General features: G+C 33.0%; 1 protein-coding gene across 2 annotated transcripts in view; it reads right to left on the bottom strand.

Moving 5' to 3' along the window:
- aqr (aquarius intron-binding spliceosomal factor) overlaps nt 1-5,075 on the bottom strand; it is a 146,066-nt gene extending 140,991 nt beyond the window's left edge. For both annotated transcript variants that reach the window (XM_030127148.1, XM_030127149.1), the window contains exons 1-7: nt 4,982-5,075; nt 4,452-4,556; nt 2,547-2,603; nt 2,400-2,440; nt 2,275-2,310; nt 2,059-2,179; nt 1,775-1,915 (exon numbers count right to left, since the gene is read on the bottom strand). In XM_030127148.1, coding sequence (XP_029983008.1) covers nt 1,775-1,915; nt 2,059-2,179; nt 2,275-2,310; nt 2,400-2,440; nt 2,547-2,603; nt 4,452-4,535 — 480 coding nt within the window. In that variant the 5' untranslated portion in view covers nt 4,536-4,556; nt 4,982-5,075. The remainder of the gene's footprint in view (nt 1-1,774; nt 1,916-2,058; nt 2,180-2,274; nt 2,311-2,399; nt 2,441-2,546; nt 2,604-4,451; nt 4,557-4,981) is intronic.
- Nucleotides 5,076-17,447: the final 12,372 nt, after the last annotated feature.

Raw genomic sequence — 17,447 nt, 5'->3', positions numbered from 1 at the left:
TTTGCGTTTTTTTTTTTTTTTTTTTTTTGCACAATACTGCACTTTGCCATTGAAATAATGACACTATTTAACTGGTTATCAAGATCAGTGTCACTGAATCCAAAACATGATAATACAGCAGAAGTTGTGTCTTTTTAGTCTTCCCTTTGACAGCCATTTCACACCAGATACAGGCATTTTCCTCAGACTCCTCTCATCCCAGTAACCACCTGTTTGAACTGTTGCCCTCAGGCTGGCGCTACAGGTCACATAAAACCTGGACAAACAGACTGAGGGATAGCTTCTTCCCCAAAGCTATCACCACAAAAAATAACCAAACTAGAAGCACTCAGAGAGCGCAGACCTCCGCCAAGGCAGATCAGTGGCCCCCCCACCCCCAATCACCACCAAAATTTAATCATTTGTTCCTTGTGCCAGTATCAACATTTCCTGAAATTTTCATCCAAATCCATCCATAACTTTTTGAGTTATCTTGCACACAGACAGACAGACAAACCAACGCCAACAAAAACATAACCTCCTTGGCAGAGGTAATAAAACATCAATAGGCCACCCGCAAGAGCACTGATGTTCACTGCAACAACCTCACCATACCCTATAACATATGCAATATCTGTCTAATGTTTACAGCCTTCTATATTATCTTATCCTTTCACCCTATTTATCCTACAATATTTATTTTCTGATGTCATTTGCACTATTTCCAACACCATTTGCACTACCGTCATACTATTTGCACTACTAAATTCTATATATTTTTTTACAAACATTCCTAGTTGTATTTCTATCTTATATTTTTTCTAATGTAAATACAGTAAGTGTGCCTTCTTACTGTCATTTGTTGTGCCTTGTAATGTCTTGCACTAAACTGAAGAGGTCTACCTCAATTTCGTTGTACTTGTACAATGACAATAAAGAGATTCTTATCACTTCTGATTAGGGGTGTGTATTGGCAAGAATCTGTTGTTACGATACAAATCACAATACTAGAATCACGATTATGATATATCACGATACTGTTAAAAAGGCCATTTTTTGTTGGTTTTGATTATTTTTTAAAAGATTATTTCCTGGAAGAATGAAATTACACAAGAAATCTGCACAAATACTAAAGACATCACAACAGGATCTAATGCTATATCACAAAATGTTCCTGTGTTCAAACTTAAATTATGTTTTACAGACCTTACAGTTTAAGATCCTGTTCAAATGATCATTATTTATTAGTTCATAACCAACATCATAACATTATTTTTGTGCAATCTCAACAAAGAAATGAACATTATTTAACAAAGGAGTGTTAAATAATAATAAATAAAATATAAACAAACAAGAAAAACTGAAAAACTAAAATGAACCTCCACAATATCGGCATTTGAATAAATACCTAAAAATATCGATACAGTACTTTTTAATATTGATACTGTATTGTGAAATGAAATATCACAATATATTGCAGAACTGATATTTTCTTAGACCCCTACTTCTGATCTGATCACTTTCCTTAAACTGTACACTCCCTGTACAGTTTAATTAATGAAGAATTCAGACCCATGTATAGCATTTACAGTTTATGTAGACCACAGGGAAATGTTTTAAAATGCATAATTCCATTGAAAAAAAGCAAAATATCACTCCTTTAAATACATTAATCCTTTTAATAGCAGCATCTGACATTATCATAGAGAATGAAGATATCATGTAGAGATAATTACCCTTACTAATATAAACATGAGTCAGTGAGGACATTGGATCTGAGTGATGTCCTACGTACCAGGCTGTTGAAGCAGTGGTCCAGGAAAACCAGAAGTACAGTTTGTTCTTTCAGTGTAAGACCAGCCTGTTCACCCTCCAGCACAGCTTCCATTACACATTTGAAGAAGAATGGGAAGTGGTTTGGCTCCTTCTTAAACACCTGACATACACAAGAAGGATCAAGTTATTAAGAGCTCCCCTCTGCATGGTAACTGTAAACTATAAATAATCTGTTTCTGTAGTAGCTGAGATTATGAAGCAGTTTCAATTATTCTAAATTTAAATGACGTCGTGCATTTTTACCTCCCAGGCCGGGACATTTTCTCTGAATTTCTCATTGACGATACAACAGATAGACATGAGGAAAGCTTTGCTGGACACGTCAGGAGCGTAATTCACCCACAGGTAGTTCTCCAGATACTGGCTGGAAGATTAGAAAAACAACAAATAAATGTCAAACCATCATTTGACGTCACATTTCATAAATTTATGCTCATTTAAACAGGTGAAATCTCTCACCTGAACTCAAGCAGCATAATTTTTCTGATGGCAAATCTGTGAAAAGAGAAAGAGGAATATAAACAGCATGATAAATGTAATATTACTAATTTTAATCTCAGATGCTGAATACAGTATACACTTACTTAGACTGTAGAATCTCTTTTTCATAAACATCTTCCATCACCTGCGCAAACAACGTTACAATCATTAGTTCTTCAATGTAACGAGAAAATAGTCAGAAAAGAATTTTCTTTATTGCTGATTAAGATGCAGCTTAGCATAATTCTTACCTTGGGGTCAAAGGGGAGTTTATTCTGTGCATGGGGAGCCCAATATTTATTTGCCAACTGAAACAAGACATATAAAGCAAATAGTTAAGTCAGAAATATTCACCAGCTTAATTTTTCAATTGTTCCACCTTTAAACCACTAGATATAAATATTTAATGATATTAATTAACCTTGTTAGTTGGTTTATTACTAACTGTGATGTTATAGGAAAATAACTATTCTATAATTTATGCATCAACAAAGAAGATCCAACGGTTCCATACTGAGATGGAAAGGCAGTGTGATTTTTTTACCTTTGAAACTTTGCATTTGGTTTCATATTCCTGCATCTGTTTAAGCTCATGCCCTGAGGCAGGAAGTACAGGTGCCTAAAAAGCAGGACTAACAGACTGCAAAACAGCTACTTTCCCCTGGCTAGGACGTAAGAACTCTGAATACATCCTGAATATGACTGAATATGTGATTATCTGTAGTAATTGCTTTTACAAATCCTTTTCTTCTTTTCTCATTGTTTCATTTGTATTTTACTGTATTTATACCTGCTGTTGCACTGGTCAGAGATGCACTGCAACATTACTGTATACTGAATGACGTAAAGGTTTTGAATTCTAATTAAATAAAGATCCAGTTTGACCAGTGATATCAAAAACCAACGAGCAAAGAAAATACCCACATACTGAAAACAGACATTATTTTCTTCTTTCTTCTACAATTAGTCATGAGATCAGCTTCTAATGTATCTAGTGTCAACAACTCTGATGCTTTAGGGTGAGGTCAAGGGCGTCACTGATGGACAACCCACTACTTTTTGATTCATAACTTTTGAACCAGAAACGGTTTAAGACAAATATTACACATAACTGCAAAGGTCTAAATGCCATCTTAAACATACTCAAAGGGCAAAATTTAGTTTCAAATATTTTAAAATGAAAAATATCAAAAACTACTGCGTCATGGATGGACAAAAAAATGTATGTCTATTTTTCGAAAGAATTACAAAGTTCTCAAAAGTGAAGTTCCTGTGACATTTTCACCCTAAAATGTATTCAGTATATACCTTAAACCCTCTATTTTACAACCTAATAATTGGTTAGAGGAAAAAAATATTTGATCATACCTAAATAGCGAGGGTTAAATGGAAGCGTCACAGATGGACAACAAAAGTAAATATCAAATTAAACATTTTTTATTTCAATTATCAATATCATATATATATATATATATATATATATATATATATATATATATATATATATATATTTTTTTTTTTTTTTTTTTTTTTTACAATATTTACAACATACAAATAATATTATCATTATATTCAAATGTATTTTGCAGATATATGCATTTATTAATTTTAAACACTGTGTGTTTAGAATATGACATAAATAATTTAATAGTCAAATATCAATGTCTTTGGAATAAATTTAGTTTTTTTATGAGAGTTTATAAAACGAACCCAGAATGACGGCAGAAAACTTTGTCACTTTCCAAACATGCACATTCATAAAACTCCTCAATGTTCTTGGGATTTCAAAATACATTTTCCTGAAAATATGAGTAATTCCCTACCTAAAAATATAAGTTTGGTGTAGATTATTGTAATTTTTTTTTTTTAACCAGAGGTTAACCTTCCCTTGACTTCGCCCTTTACTAGTAATAATCTAATAAAGTCTCATAGAAAAATGTATCATTGTAAGGGACAAAACCACTGCTTTCACTGAAAACACTGGAGACAACATTTAGCTGCTGATATTTCTATATTTCCTCTGAAGTTAGGGGGACTTTTACATAGATGAGGTATTTCTACATAGTTGCTTTAGTACATTTACTTAAGCCATTAACCTGAATATTTTCCTCATAAACACACTTGTATTGTACATGTAGACAATAACAAAAATGTACCTGTGTCACATATTCTGCATTAATCTGAGACACAGAAGGCGCTGCTGCTTTTTTAGCGGGGGTTTCTTTTTCCATGGTGGACATCTCCAACAGAAGCGAATATCCCTGTTAGAAAAACAGAAAACTACCATGTAGTATTCAAAGGAATGAATCAGAGTAATTATACACAACATTTAATGTTAAAACTATGACACTGTCTTTCAGTAAGTGGGTTAGGTTTGAAGTTCAGTGGACATAACCTTAACTCCCTATTTAATACTGTAAACTGTAAAATATCTATCAAATACTGAAGTGGACAGAACTACAGAGGCATAACTCTATCTTAGTTAGATAATCTATTATGATATAATAAAAGTGCCAATAGTAAACACTGTTGATGCTGTAGAGCTAAAACAATCGCACAGAGAATAAGATAAAGCTAATTTTACCCCATCTGTACGAAAAAAAAAATTACGTTACGTGATAACGACATCTTAATCTTACTCATCTATGTCCTTGACACGTATTTGAAAAAAAATAGCATCACTGACCTTTATTTTTATATCAACATCAGATAATTTCTCGTCGTACCGGCTGGTTGAGCATGTACATAAGGAAAACGCGCTGTCTTCGACCTACTTCCTGTATGGGTACGTCTACAAAGTTGTCCCCCAGCTACAAAATCCGAACAAAAGGTTCCTTGGAGTATGTTTAACTAAAAAACTAAACTAAACTAAACTAAACTAAACTAAACTAAAATAAAATAAAATAAAATAAAATAAAATGACTTTTTTACATTTTAGGTAATAAATTAAGTCAAATCAAAGAAAGGACAAATCTGTTTTTTAGACAATGCCAAAACTTTATTACATTTATACCTGACTTTGTATATTTTCACTATACTGTCTTCAGGCTCTTACAACAGTTTCCTTACACACTTTCTATCTGATTATCAGTGAGTCTTTTTGTGTTTGCTTAAATGTGTTGATTGAATGAACGTTTTACCACAAACATCAGACCTGTTCAAGCTTAGATGCAGACATAAACCCTTTAAGCCATGGATGTCAAACTCTTTTTAGTTCAGGGGCCACATATAGTCCGTTTTGACCTCTACTGGACCAGACCAGCAAAATAATAGCATAACAACTCCATGATTTTTTTTGTTTTAGTGCAAAAAAGTCAAATCATTCTGAAAATGTTTACATTTTGATATTTCCCTCTCATAGTGGGTTCTTTCATGTCTTTTCAGGTGTGAAGCTGGCATAAATGCTTTGTTACACAGCGGACAGTCAAGGGGTTTTAGGGTCTTGGTGTACCATATCATGTTTTTATCATTTATAGACAGAAGGCAACAACCTAAAACACTGGAAGCATTTGTGTTGTAGGTTTTAACTTCCTTTAAGTCCTTTTGACTTTCTTTATGGTTTGTTTTAATCATTTTCTCTCTGATTGTCCATCTTTATTGCCTATACTTTTTATTGCTTCCATGCTGTAATGCTTTTAATGTTTTATGTAAAGCACTTTGAATTGTCTTGTACATGAAATGTGCTCTATAAATACACCTGCCTTGCCTTGTCTTTATTACACTGGTCAACAACAAATTTATTGTTTAAGTTTTTTGAGCTGATTTAGGATAATTTTGGTGTGCTGAATCCAAAAATCACATTAATTTTGCTCAATCAGGTCAACTTTCTGAACTATGCTACATATTGGCTTTTTGACATTTTTGCTTACATTTATGGGCATTTTCACATCATATGATACAAAATACTTTCATATTTCTTGCAATAAACAAGTTCTGAAGATTTTACTTTTGCCAATTTATGATTAATGTTTTTTTTTAATATCACAGGTGAATGAAATGGCTTCGACTAGAAGATCTTGCAAAAATAAGCCTGACGAATTCTGCTACATCTGCAGTGAATACACCATTGTACCTGTTAGGTAAAATTATTTTTTTTCTCTTAAAACCTATTTTGGGTGAGAACTATATAAAAAAATCAACTGATAAAGTCACAAAAATGTAATCAATTTTGTGAGAAGATCAAATTTTTCAAAATCAAATTAGCAAAAAACCTGACCTGATTGAGAAAAACAGATGTCATTTTTGGATTTAGCAGTGCAAAATGGTCCTAATTCAGTTGAAAAAACCTAGACAACTTGTAAAAAAAATTTTTTTGTAACCCAGTGTTATTCTGGACAGCTCTCATAGACGAGGTGTCATTCATCCCATATTCATTCATGCATCTCAAAACTAAATCCACTTATATGAAAAACACTTTATTTATGATCATCGCTGTTTGTGATATCTTGTCAATCCAGTGTGTTTTTGTCTCTTGCCACATGTCCGGTGTTGTATAATAACAAAGTAATAATACTTCACTACTGTACTCAAGAATGTTTTGGAAGAATTTATACTTTACTGAGTATTTTTTATTCTGTTTACTTTCACTTTTACTTCACTATATTGCCTAACTCAATTGCATGCTTCTACTCCCATACATATTTAATGTACACTATCATTACATGTAACAACAAATAAATTAAAGGAATTTTGGTGTTTTCACCACCAAGATTACTGGTGACTGCAACAAAGTTAGGAAACTGATTTGTCATTAGGCCTAATTGCATAATGAACAAGTGCAAACAAGGGTCCACACTCAACCTGTCGACAATCTGTTGATGTGAGCAGCAGTATAATATGCCTTTGGTTATTATGAATGTTTACTTGTACTTTTACTTTCATTACTTGAATACATTTAATTGTAGTTTGCTTGATGTACTTAAGTACAGTAAATACTAGATACTTAAAGACTTTAACTTGAGTAGTATTTCAGTTGGTGACTTGAACTTCTACCAAAGTCGTTTTTTGGTAGGGTACCTGTATTTATACCTAAGTGTGACTTTCCAGTACTTTATACAACACTGCACATGTCACAGCTGAAGGGTCTCATCATGTACAGTTGAAGTTCTGACAAAAACAGGAAACATTTTGGAAACATTCATGGCACTGATGTAAAGTGTTCACTGTTCTCCTTCTTGCATGAAACACTTGAGCCTTTGTATCCTTGTTGTAATGAAATATGTCCACAGATCAGTGAATGAAGCTTCCATTGACGCCCTATTTCCCACAGATGACTTAAACTGGATATTTATTGTCTTGTCAGGTGTAAAGTTTGCCTAAATGCTTTATCTCACAGTGGAAAGTTTTATGTCTGTGTTTATAATCTCATGTCTTTGGAATTTAGAGACAGAAGGAAAAGACTTCAAACACTGAAAACATTTGTGTTATGGTTTTTCCATTGATTTATCCCACAGTGTCTACTGCACAGAAACCCTATTTGAGTGTACATTTTTCTTCTGTAAGGTTTGTTATAACCATGTTGTTGTTGACATTTATCTGGTCAGTTTCCTTAGAAGGAGTTGAAGTTGTTCTTTTCATGTATAATGGTAACTGTTTGTCATATTTAGACTAGACATGAATGCAGCAATGGAAGTTCAGTTTAAACTACATTAAGTTAAACATTGAAACTTCCAAACAACACTACCGGATTTGATTTATATATCAATATTTACACAGATATATACAAATATTTGTTAATTACATTTCTAAAATACTTACTTATTTGTTCTGACTCCAAATGAAAGTCATTTACTCATTATTATTTGATGTTTTCTATGCATTCTGTGCTTGTTTAAGCTCACTGTTAGCTTTCACAGTAGCAATTCAAATGTATGTAATTTATCTAATTATTTTAGCAAAATATTACGTACACAAAATGATTTGGCAAAAAAATACACCCTCCTTCTACAAATTCAGAATAACAGATCTCCAAACTTACTGGAACAACATTGAAAATTTGAAAAAGAAAAACAATAAATTCATTAAAACAATTCAATTATATTAGGAGTTTAAACTGAATGTGTTGCAGACCCCTGAGTGTTATTGATTTATTCATTTATTTTTGTTTGTCTTCTGTTCTTGTTTCTTCTTTGATCTGATCTATAAATGTGTTAGGTGACCGTATCTTTTTATTGTGCTTGTGTTTAGATTGTATGTTTAAGAATTGTTAATAAAGCTTTCTAATAAAAAAAAAAATTACCTCAGAAAAAAAATGAAATTAAAAAAATTCAAATGTATGTGCGTTATAATAAACCGGGGGAAACAAAGACTGAAACCGGAAGTGAAACTCAGATGTTTTGGGTGGGACATTAATACAAGCCATGTTTAACCTATAAAGACCCAAACATCCAACGAAGACCAAAATTTACTGATATAAAAAGTTAAATAACTGTTGATCCACTAATTCTATCAATACATGTAAAAAAAAAAAAAAAAAAAAAAAAAAAAAAAGGTGTAAAATGCAGTTTGTCATCTTTTCATGGTCATCAGATATGACCCATTTGAATGTTCAGAGGCTCTGTAGTTACCATGGAAACACCGTCATCTTCTACAACATTGATTCATCAGTAAAACCCATGGAGTTGGATCAATGACAGTGGATGGAAACACTGAATTTATGTTCGATTAATGATAGATTTTACTGAAAAAGTCACTTAATACATAATAACATATATACTATAATCTAAGCTTTTATGAACATCTATATAATCAGTGAATGAAATATACAAAAATACCTGATATATTATGGTAAATCCCTTAAGAAAGGTTAAAGAGAGAGAAAAAATTATGTAGGAACTGAAAGTAGCACTGGGTCTTTATGGGTTAAATATAATTTCTGGTCTTCAGAAAACACTTTTTTTCAATGATTTTAATTTATAACAGATTTGATGTAAAAGTTAATGTCTTTTTCAGTTGTGAATTTGCAGGATTACACTTGTTTTCCTGTTTGACTCTATCATTCTTTTTCAAACATCTGTTCTCTGTATGTTTTAGTACTAAAATATGTTTCTTTCTTTCTAAAAGGATTCCATTTATATTGTTCTGAGCTGATAGGTTCATGTTCCATACACATGACTGTAGCTGCATTAACACTGTTATTGCATTTGCAGGGTTTATAGTGCTATGTTTTGCTCTAATCCTACAAGTTAAATGACACTTTGTCATGTGTGTGCCATAGACAGTATGTTGTGCAGACAGGCACATGTTTCCTCATTATGTTGTGTCTACTTTTTTGTTTTGGCCTGTTGTTTTATGTTGGCCTAGTTTTGACTAAACAGACCCAGTCACACTAACCACAGGTTTTCAAACTCCATTAGATATTGCTCTTTTCTGCAGTTTTAGCCTCTGTGTTTGTTGATGTTTTGTGTATTTATTTAGATATTGTTACATCCAGTGGATGGTGAGACTCAAACAAATGGTTCTGGTATGTTTGGGTAGGTTTTTTTGTATTGTTGCCTCCTAGTTAAACTCATCAAACATGAGTGTATGTGACATTAAGAGCTATGAGCTGTTTTAAGTGTTTAGTGCCAGGATCAACATGTTTACGAGTTTGCAAGTGGCCTCAAAGAATAAGAAGAATTTACCGTATCAGTTAGTACAAATGAAGTATTTTAACACATAATACACATAGTAAATAGAAATGATTCCCTCAGAATAATAAAATATAAAATGTAGTCTGCAGTGTTAGAATTGAAATAAGTTTATTTACTCAAACACTGTCTTTACAAATGTGAGTATTTCAGTTTGTGCAAGTATTTTTCAGAGCTCATTCACTGTAATCATCAACTGTGTAGAGTCAGTCATGGTCTAATATGTAACTGTGACAGGTCAGATGTAGAAACATCTGGGCTCAAAGTTAGTAACTTTTTGTAGGAAAAAAAAAAAAAAAAAAAAAAAAAAAAAAAAAAATATATATATATATATATATATATATATATATATATATATATATATATATATGTATAGGGCTGGGCAAGTTAACGCGTTATTACAGCGTTAACGCACTCATTAATTTTTTTTTTTTATCACCTGTTAATGCCGTTCTGCCTTTCAAGCAAGTCTTAGTTCATTTATACATACGGACTCTTATTTTGAAACTCATGCTTTTATTTTGGCGCTCCACGCGCACCAAGCGCCGGTGCTGGTGTAGCTGAGAGGAGAACAGCCGGCGAACAATTTGAGTTATGCTGAATGAAACTTTGTTTAACTTCTGCAGAAGCAACGGCTGTATGTATCAATCATTCTGTTGTTTGCTAAATAATTTCACATGCAAACGTGGTTGTGTTGGATGTGTTCATTACAGTGTTATTAACATGTTTAAACTAATGTGTTTATGCTAGCAGTCGCAGATGGGTTGCTAATTCTTTATGCAGGCTCCTGTTAAGTTTATGTAAATTCATTGGTTGTGTTTAATATGCCAGCCTTTGAACTAACCTTTACTTATTTACGATGTGATTGTTGTATTAGCAGTCAATTTAAGTTTATAATAATTACATCTATGCATTCTCCGTGAATATGTATATTAAAGCTGCAAACTTCAAAGTGGACATATCTTGCATCGTCAGTTCAGAGTTCAGCTCGCTGTCTAGCTCAGACTAAGTACAGATGTCTTAGCGAGGACAGTACACTCATATTCTTCTGCCCCTGCTTGTGTGTGTGTAGTGATTAGCTCGGCAGATAGACAGCAGGTTTCCCAAGAAAAGCCGGATGCCTAAAACTTCTGTCCAAATCTTTTACTTGAGACTCACTGTAAAACTGCAACATACATGCAAAATATGTCTGAGTTCTGTTCATTGCCTTAGTACATTTACATGGAATCATACATTTAAATGAATAGGAAAAAGATTGCTAACTCGATGCTAACTTGAATGGGAAAATCCATAGACACACTAACGATTAGCATTTACAGATTAACCTAAGATTTACAACATCTTTTTATCCAGCAACGAAGGTTCACATCAGAGATATTTTATACTATTCATTCTTACAACATCTGAACATAAAATACTCACAGGCAAACATTTTTGGGGTCATACAAACAGAGGGAAAGAAACGTGTCTGTTAGTTTGTTCTTATGTCCAAACTGACTACAGTAACACCGCAAGGACAAAACATACGTTAGTGACACTTATTCCAACCACTAGAGGGCCCCCTTTGCTTGCTTTTAACAACTGAACATCACATATTATTGGGCTTACTAGTATTCGTACTTATTGGTGGGCTTAAGACTCCTGTCAATCACTCACAAGCGGAAATAAACTGGTGTGGACATAAACATGGAGGGAAGTACCGGTCTTTTCCATGGATATTTTCATTTTAAATGTCTTCAGATGGTGGGGTTGAGAAGGACACAGTTGTTTGGAAGCACTGCAATGTGGAATTATTTTTTATCACCAGAGTACTTCAAGTTTGAAATATCGCTGGAAGGAAATACACGCTGTTGGTGCCGGCAACCCCCCCCCCCCCGCCCATAACTATGTGATTAATCACGATTAATCACAGAAAGCCACACGATTAATCGCGATTAAAAACTTTAATTGCTGCCCAGCACATATATATATATATATATATATATATATATATATATATATATATATATATATATATATACATACATAATTATATAATTATATAATTTAGCACATAACAGTTTAATACAATGTTGATTTAAAATGTAAAAGAAAAAAAAAAACTTAGAAAATACAATATACTATATTACCAAAATATCATCCCATAAGTACCCACTGTGACTTTTGTGGCAGATTCCAGTGAATTTTTCTCTCTTTTTAACCTTTTATCATATTTATTATCATTTATTATAATATTATCCACTGAATTTAGCATTTTTTCCAGTAAAAATCATCTATTTTCCAATGTTTAATTGGCTGATCATGTAGATGTTCATAAAAGCTCAGAGCAAAGTCAAAGTTTATTATATCAAAACAGAAAAAAATGATTTAAAAAGGTGACATTTTCAGTAAAATATATTATTAACTGAAGATAAATAAGTGTCTCCATCCACTGTCATTGAGCCACCTCTATGGGTTTTACTGGTGAATCAATGTTGCAGAAGATGATGGCATTTTCATGTTCACTACGGAGCCTCTGAACATCCAAATGGGTCATATCTGATGACCATGAAAAGATGAAAAGATGACAAACTGTATTTTACACCAGTTACTTACATGTATTGTTAGGATTAGTGGATCAACAGTTTAGATCAGTGTATGTTTTTGGTTGACGGTCGATGTTTGGATCTTTGTGGGTTAGACCCAAATTATTAATCTTACCATGATTTCTAACAACACTAAAGGGGTCTTTAAGGCACATTAATGCTTCTTGGATGTGCAGGTAAATGTTTCATCACTGAGCTAAAAACAGGCTTATCACTGATGTATTTTGGTCCTAAACCATTCAGAGCTTTATAGACCAGCAACAGAACTTTAAAGTCTATCCTCTGACAAACAGGCAGCCAGTGGAAGGACCTCATAGTTGGACTAATGTGGTCCGCTTTTCTGGTCTTGGTGAGGACTCTAGCAGCAGAGTTCTGGATGTGCTGCAGTTGTCTAATAGATTTTTTAGGTCGACCTGTACAGACACTGCTACAATAATCAAGCCGACTGAAGATGAATGCATGGACTAGTTTTTCCAGGTCCTGCTGAGACATCAGATCTTTTATCCTTGAGATGTTCTTAAGGTGATAGTAGGCTGATTTTGTGGCTGCGTTGATGTGTTTTTCCAAATTTAGGTCTGAGTCCATCACTACACCCAGATTTCTGGCCTGGTTGGTGGTTTTTAGGTGTATAGACTGAGGCTCTGTGGTGACCTGCAGTCGTCATTTAACCCATAGAGACCCAGAATAACACTTTAGACCTCTGCTGATAAATTTTCACAAATCTGGAATCCTTTGTTTCAGCTAATCAGGAAAACAAATTTCCCCTTTGTTCCAGATTGACCTTTATGGTAATTTTTTCACCTGGTCCTCTTTTTTGTTTTTTCTGTTTGGTAATGTACCTTGTGTAACACATAACGGATTCAATATTCTAAATGTAAACCTTTCAAGACCTTTTTTTTTGTTTGTTTGTTTAGTTTTTTGGCTTTTTAGGGTTTTTTTGTTTTGTTTTGTTTGTTTGTTTTGTTTGTTTGTTTGTTTGTTTGTGTGTTTGTGTTAATGGAGAAGGTTGGCGTACTTTTTCTTGGGTTTGTTTACATGTAAAAAAAAAAAAAAGGAAATTGTGCAACAATTTATTTTCAATTGATTTGTCACATATGATACAATGTTTGTATTGCCCAATTTATACAAAACTCCAAATAAACCAAGGTTGAAAAAAACAAAACAAAACAAAATATAAAGACCCAGTACTACATTTGTGGCAGTTCCCAAATGATTGTTTCCTCTATATTTAACCCATCTTAAGTGTTTTATCAGCATTTATTGTGATATTATCCTTTTTATTTTGAGTTTTTTCAGTGTAAATGCAGTTTTTTTAATTTTTATTTTACTTTATTGTATTTCTGTTTTTATTTTTTATTTTATTGTATTTCAAATTTCATCTTATTTCTTGCACTTCAAAAATTCTATGCATAATCAAATATTTTAATGTGTGCTGTTTTTATATTTATTTTTATTTTATTGTATTTCTAATCAAATCTTAATGTATTTTAATATTGTATTTTTTTTTCAATCAATGTGAAGCACTTTGGGCTACAATTTCTGTATGAAAGGTGCTATACAAATAAAGTTTATTATTATTATTATTATTATTATTATTATTGTAAATCATGTATCTTCCTATATTTAATTGCCTGATCGTGTAGATGTTCATAAAAACTCAAAGTAAATTCAAAGGTTCTTAAATCAGAAACAGAGAAAACTGGGCAAAAAAGTGACTTTTTCAGTAAAATACATCATTAACTGAACATGAAAACAAGTGTCTTTATCCACTGTCATTGATCCAACTCCATGGGTTTTACTGGTGAATCAATGTTTTAGAAGATGACGGTGTTTCCACGTTCACTATGGAGCCTCTGAACGTCCAAATGGGTCATATCTGATGACCATGAAAAGATGAAGAACTATATTTTACACCAATTATTTACATGTATTGATAGAATTAATGGATGAACAGGTATTAAACAGTTTAGAACAGTAGATGGTTTTGGTCGACACTGGCTGTTTGGGTCTTTAAGATAAGATAAGATAAGATAAGATAAATTAAGGCCACATACATCATGATATGATATAAAGTGGGCCGGACTAGTACAATAATATAAATAATAGGATAAGAACTTTTGTATGAAAAAAGTAAATTCCGTAATGAAAGTGTTTACATCTACGAATTGTACTTGAACATAACATAAACAAATATGAACAACCTGAAAATTCTTTCTTAAAATAAATGCAATGTTAACAATATTATACCTTAGTTTATCAATTACACATGCAAATCACAACTCAGAGATCACAGTGGATCTACAATACACAAAACATTGAATAGCAGATAGAATATTATTAAAATTCCTCATATTTCTCATAAGATATTTCAGATATTCACATTTTTTTGTAAAAGGCTAGTTTGTAAATGTAAACATTTTTGTGTAATTTTACTTTTTTTACACTAAAACAAAGAAACAAATTTACCGTTTTCATTATTTATAGTTTATTATGGTAGTATTTGACTAGTCTGATCCACTTTAGACTGAAATAACCTAAAATGATTTTCACAGCCTTGATTGTTCATATCTTCAGTGTAAATTTTGCATTTCACAAATTCATCCCAGGGGCCGGATTGAGCCCTTTGGTGGGCCGGATTTGGCATGTTTGACACCTATGAGATAAGATAAGATAAGATAAGATAAGATAAGATATGCCTAGGTTTACAGCAGCAAAGTATGAAAGCACACAAGAGCAAAAGAAGTGCAAAATGAAAAATAAAGACTAATCTAAAATCACAAAACCTATATACAGTTTACAGCTGTGTAAATGCTGATCATTCTGATCTTTATGGGTTAAAAAAGTGAATAATGGATTACAGAAGTAAATATTGTGGCAATGCATTAAAATAAAGGAGCTAAATCTAGAATAGTTTTAGTTTCAAACTGCTTGGTTGAATCTGAGGCCTTTTGTTTTAGCTCACAGGCGTCAAACATGCGGCCCCTGGGATGAATTTGTGAAATGCAAAAATTAAACTGAAGATATGAACAATCAAGGATGTGAAAAACATTTTCGGTTATTTCAGTCTAAAGTGGATCAGAGCAGTAAAATACTATCATAATAACCCATGGATAATGAAAACTGTAAATTTGTCTCTTTGTTTTAGTGTAAAAAGAAGCAAAATTCCGCAAAAATGTTTACATTTACAAACTATCCTTTTACAAAAAATGTGAATATCTGAAATGTCTTAAGAGAAGTATGTGGAATTTTAATAATATTCTCCCTGTCATTTAATGTTGTATGTATTTGTAGATCCACTGTGATCTCTAAGTTGTGATTCACATGTATAAATGATAAACTAAGGTGTAAAATTGTTAACATTGCATTTATTTTACGAACGAATTTTCAGGTTGTTCATATTTGTTCATGTTATGTTCAAGTACAATTCGTTTTCACTCAAAAGTTCCTATTATTTATATTATTTGACTGGTCCGGCCCACTTTATATCATGTTAGGCTGAATGTGGCCCCTGAACTAAAATAAGTTTGACACCCCTGTTTCAGCTGATGTGCACAGAGTATGGCTTTATCTTTCACTGCAATCCCTCTTTATTTTATCCACTAGAGGGCAGCAGACACCACTGAATAGCGTGTGATGACTTGTCAGTGCAACAGATAAAACAAGTTTCATTTAGTCAGTGCTGTGACCATGAATGTCAGAGAACCGAAAAGACTACAAATATAAAACAAGAAGGACTCAAACGCGAAAACAAACAAAACCACAGTCACTGAAGCAAACAAACCACAATGTCGGGAGGCATTTAGTGCAGTAAGGCCGCTCCTGAAATGTGCTCCCCTACTGTAGACCCACTGCTCGGGGGAAAGAGAGTCACACACATCAGCCTGGTTAAGCCTGGAGGAAAAAACACACAGTTAAAGTCCATGTGCAAGGCCACAATGACAAGGGCCGCAGGCTGCTAAACTGTGCACAAAGGACAATGTGGGCCACAACAGCCAGTCTGTGTGCAGGGTGGTTACAGGTCAGGCTTGGTAGAAAAATGTACATTTGACAAACACATAAAAAAGAAGAAAAAAAAACACTAAATGTCACCCTGTCTTTATTCATTCTGAGAGGAAACACAGCGGTAAGGACACAAAGAAATGTGTGTGCCATGGGCCATCACACAGGCTTTGATGAGGGTGTGATGGCGGACTTGTGGCTTCGCCTGTGTCTGTATGAAAACATTCCCGCTGAAAGACAGAACAGAATGTTTATAGCACCGATAGAGACGTTGTTGCCATGACCTTCTCTGTGTTTACTGGAATGCTGAGTCTTGTATTCTCTATGTTTGTCGGTGTTACTCTCGAAAAAGTACAGAAATACCAAGAGAATCAGGGATTAACCCATAAAGACCCAAACATCCACCGAAACCATCTACTGATCTAAACTGTTTAATAACCTGTTGATCCACTAATTCTATCAATACATGTAAATAATTGGTATAAAATGCAGTTTGACGTCTTTTCATGGTCATCAGATATGAGCCATTTGGACGTTCAGAGGCTCTATAGCAGGGGTGTCAAACTCATTTTCTTCCAGGGGCCAAATTCAGCCCAATTTAATCTGAAGTGGGCCGGACCAGTTAAATAATAGCGTGATAGTCAATAAATAATAACAACTCCAAATTGTTTTAGTGCAAAAAATAACATTCAATTATGCCAATATTTACAATTAGAAACTATCCAAACAAAAAGGATGTGAATAACCTGAAAAAAAGAAGGAATTTGTAAAGAAATATAAGTAAAATTTTATCAATATTATGCCTCAGTTTATCATTTATACATATGCATTACAGATCTACAAAGGCACAAAACATTTAGTAACAGGTAGAATATTGTTAAAATTGCACTTAATTTTCTTCAGACATTTCAGGTTGTTCATATTTGTTCAAGTTATTCAC

This window comes from Sphaeramia orbicularis, chromosome 22 (assembly GCF_902148855.1).
Source record: "Sphaeramia orbicularis chromosome 22, fSphaOr1.1, whole genome shotgun sequence".
Lineage (NCBI taxonomy): Eukaryota > Metazoa > Chordata > Actinopteri > Kurtiformes > Apogonidae > Sphaeramia > Sphaeramia orbicularis.
The sequence above is the reverse complement of the archived record's forward strand: the minus strand, read 5'-3'. Positions and strand labels throughout refer to the sequence as shown.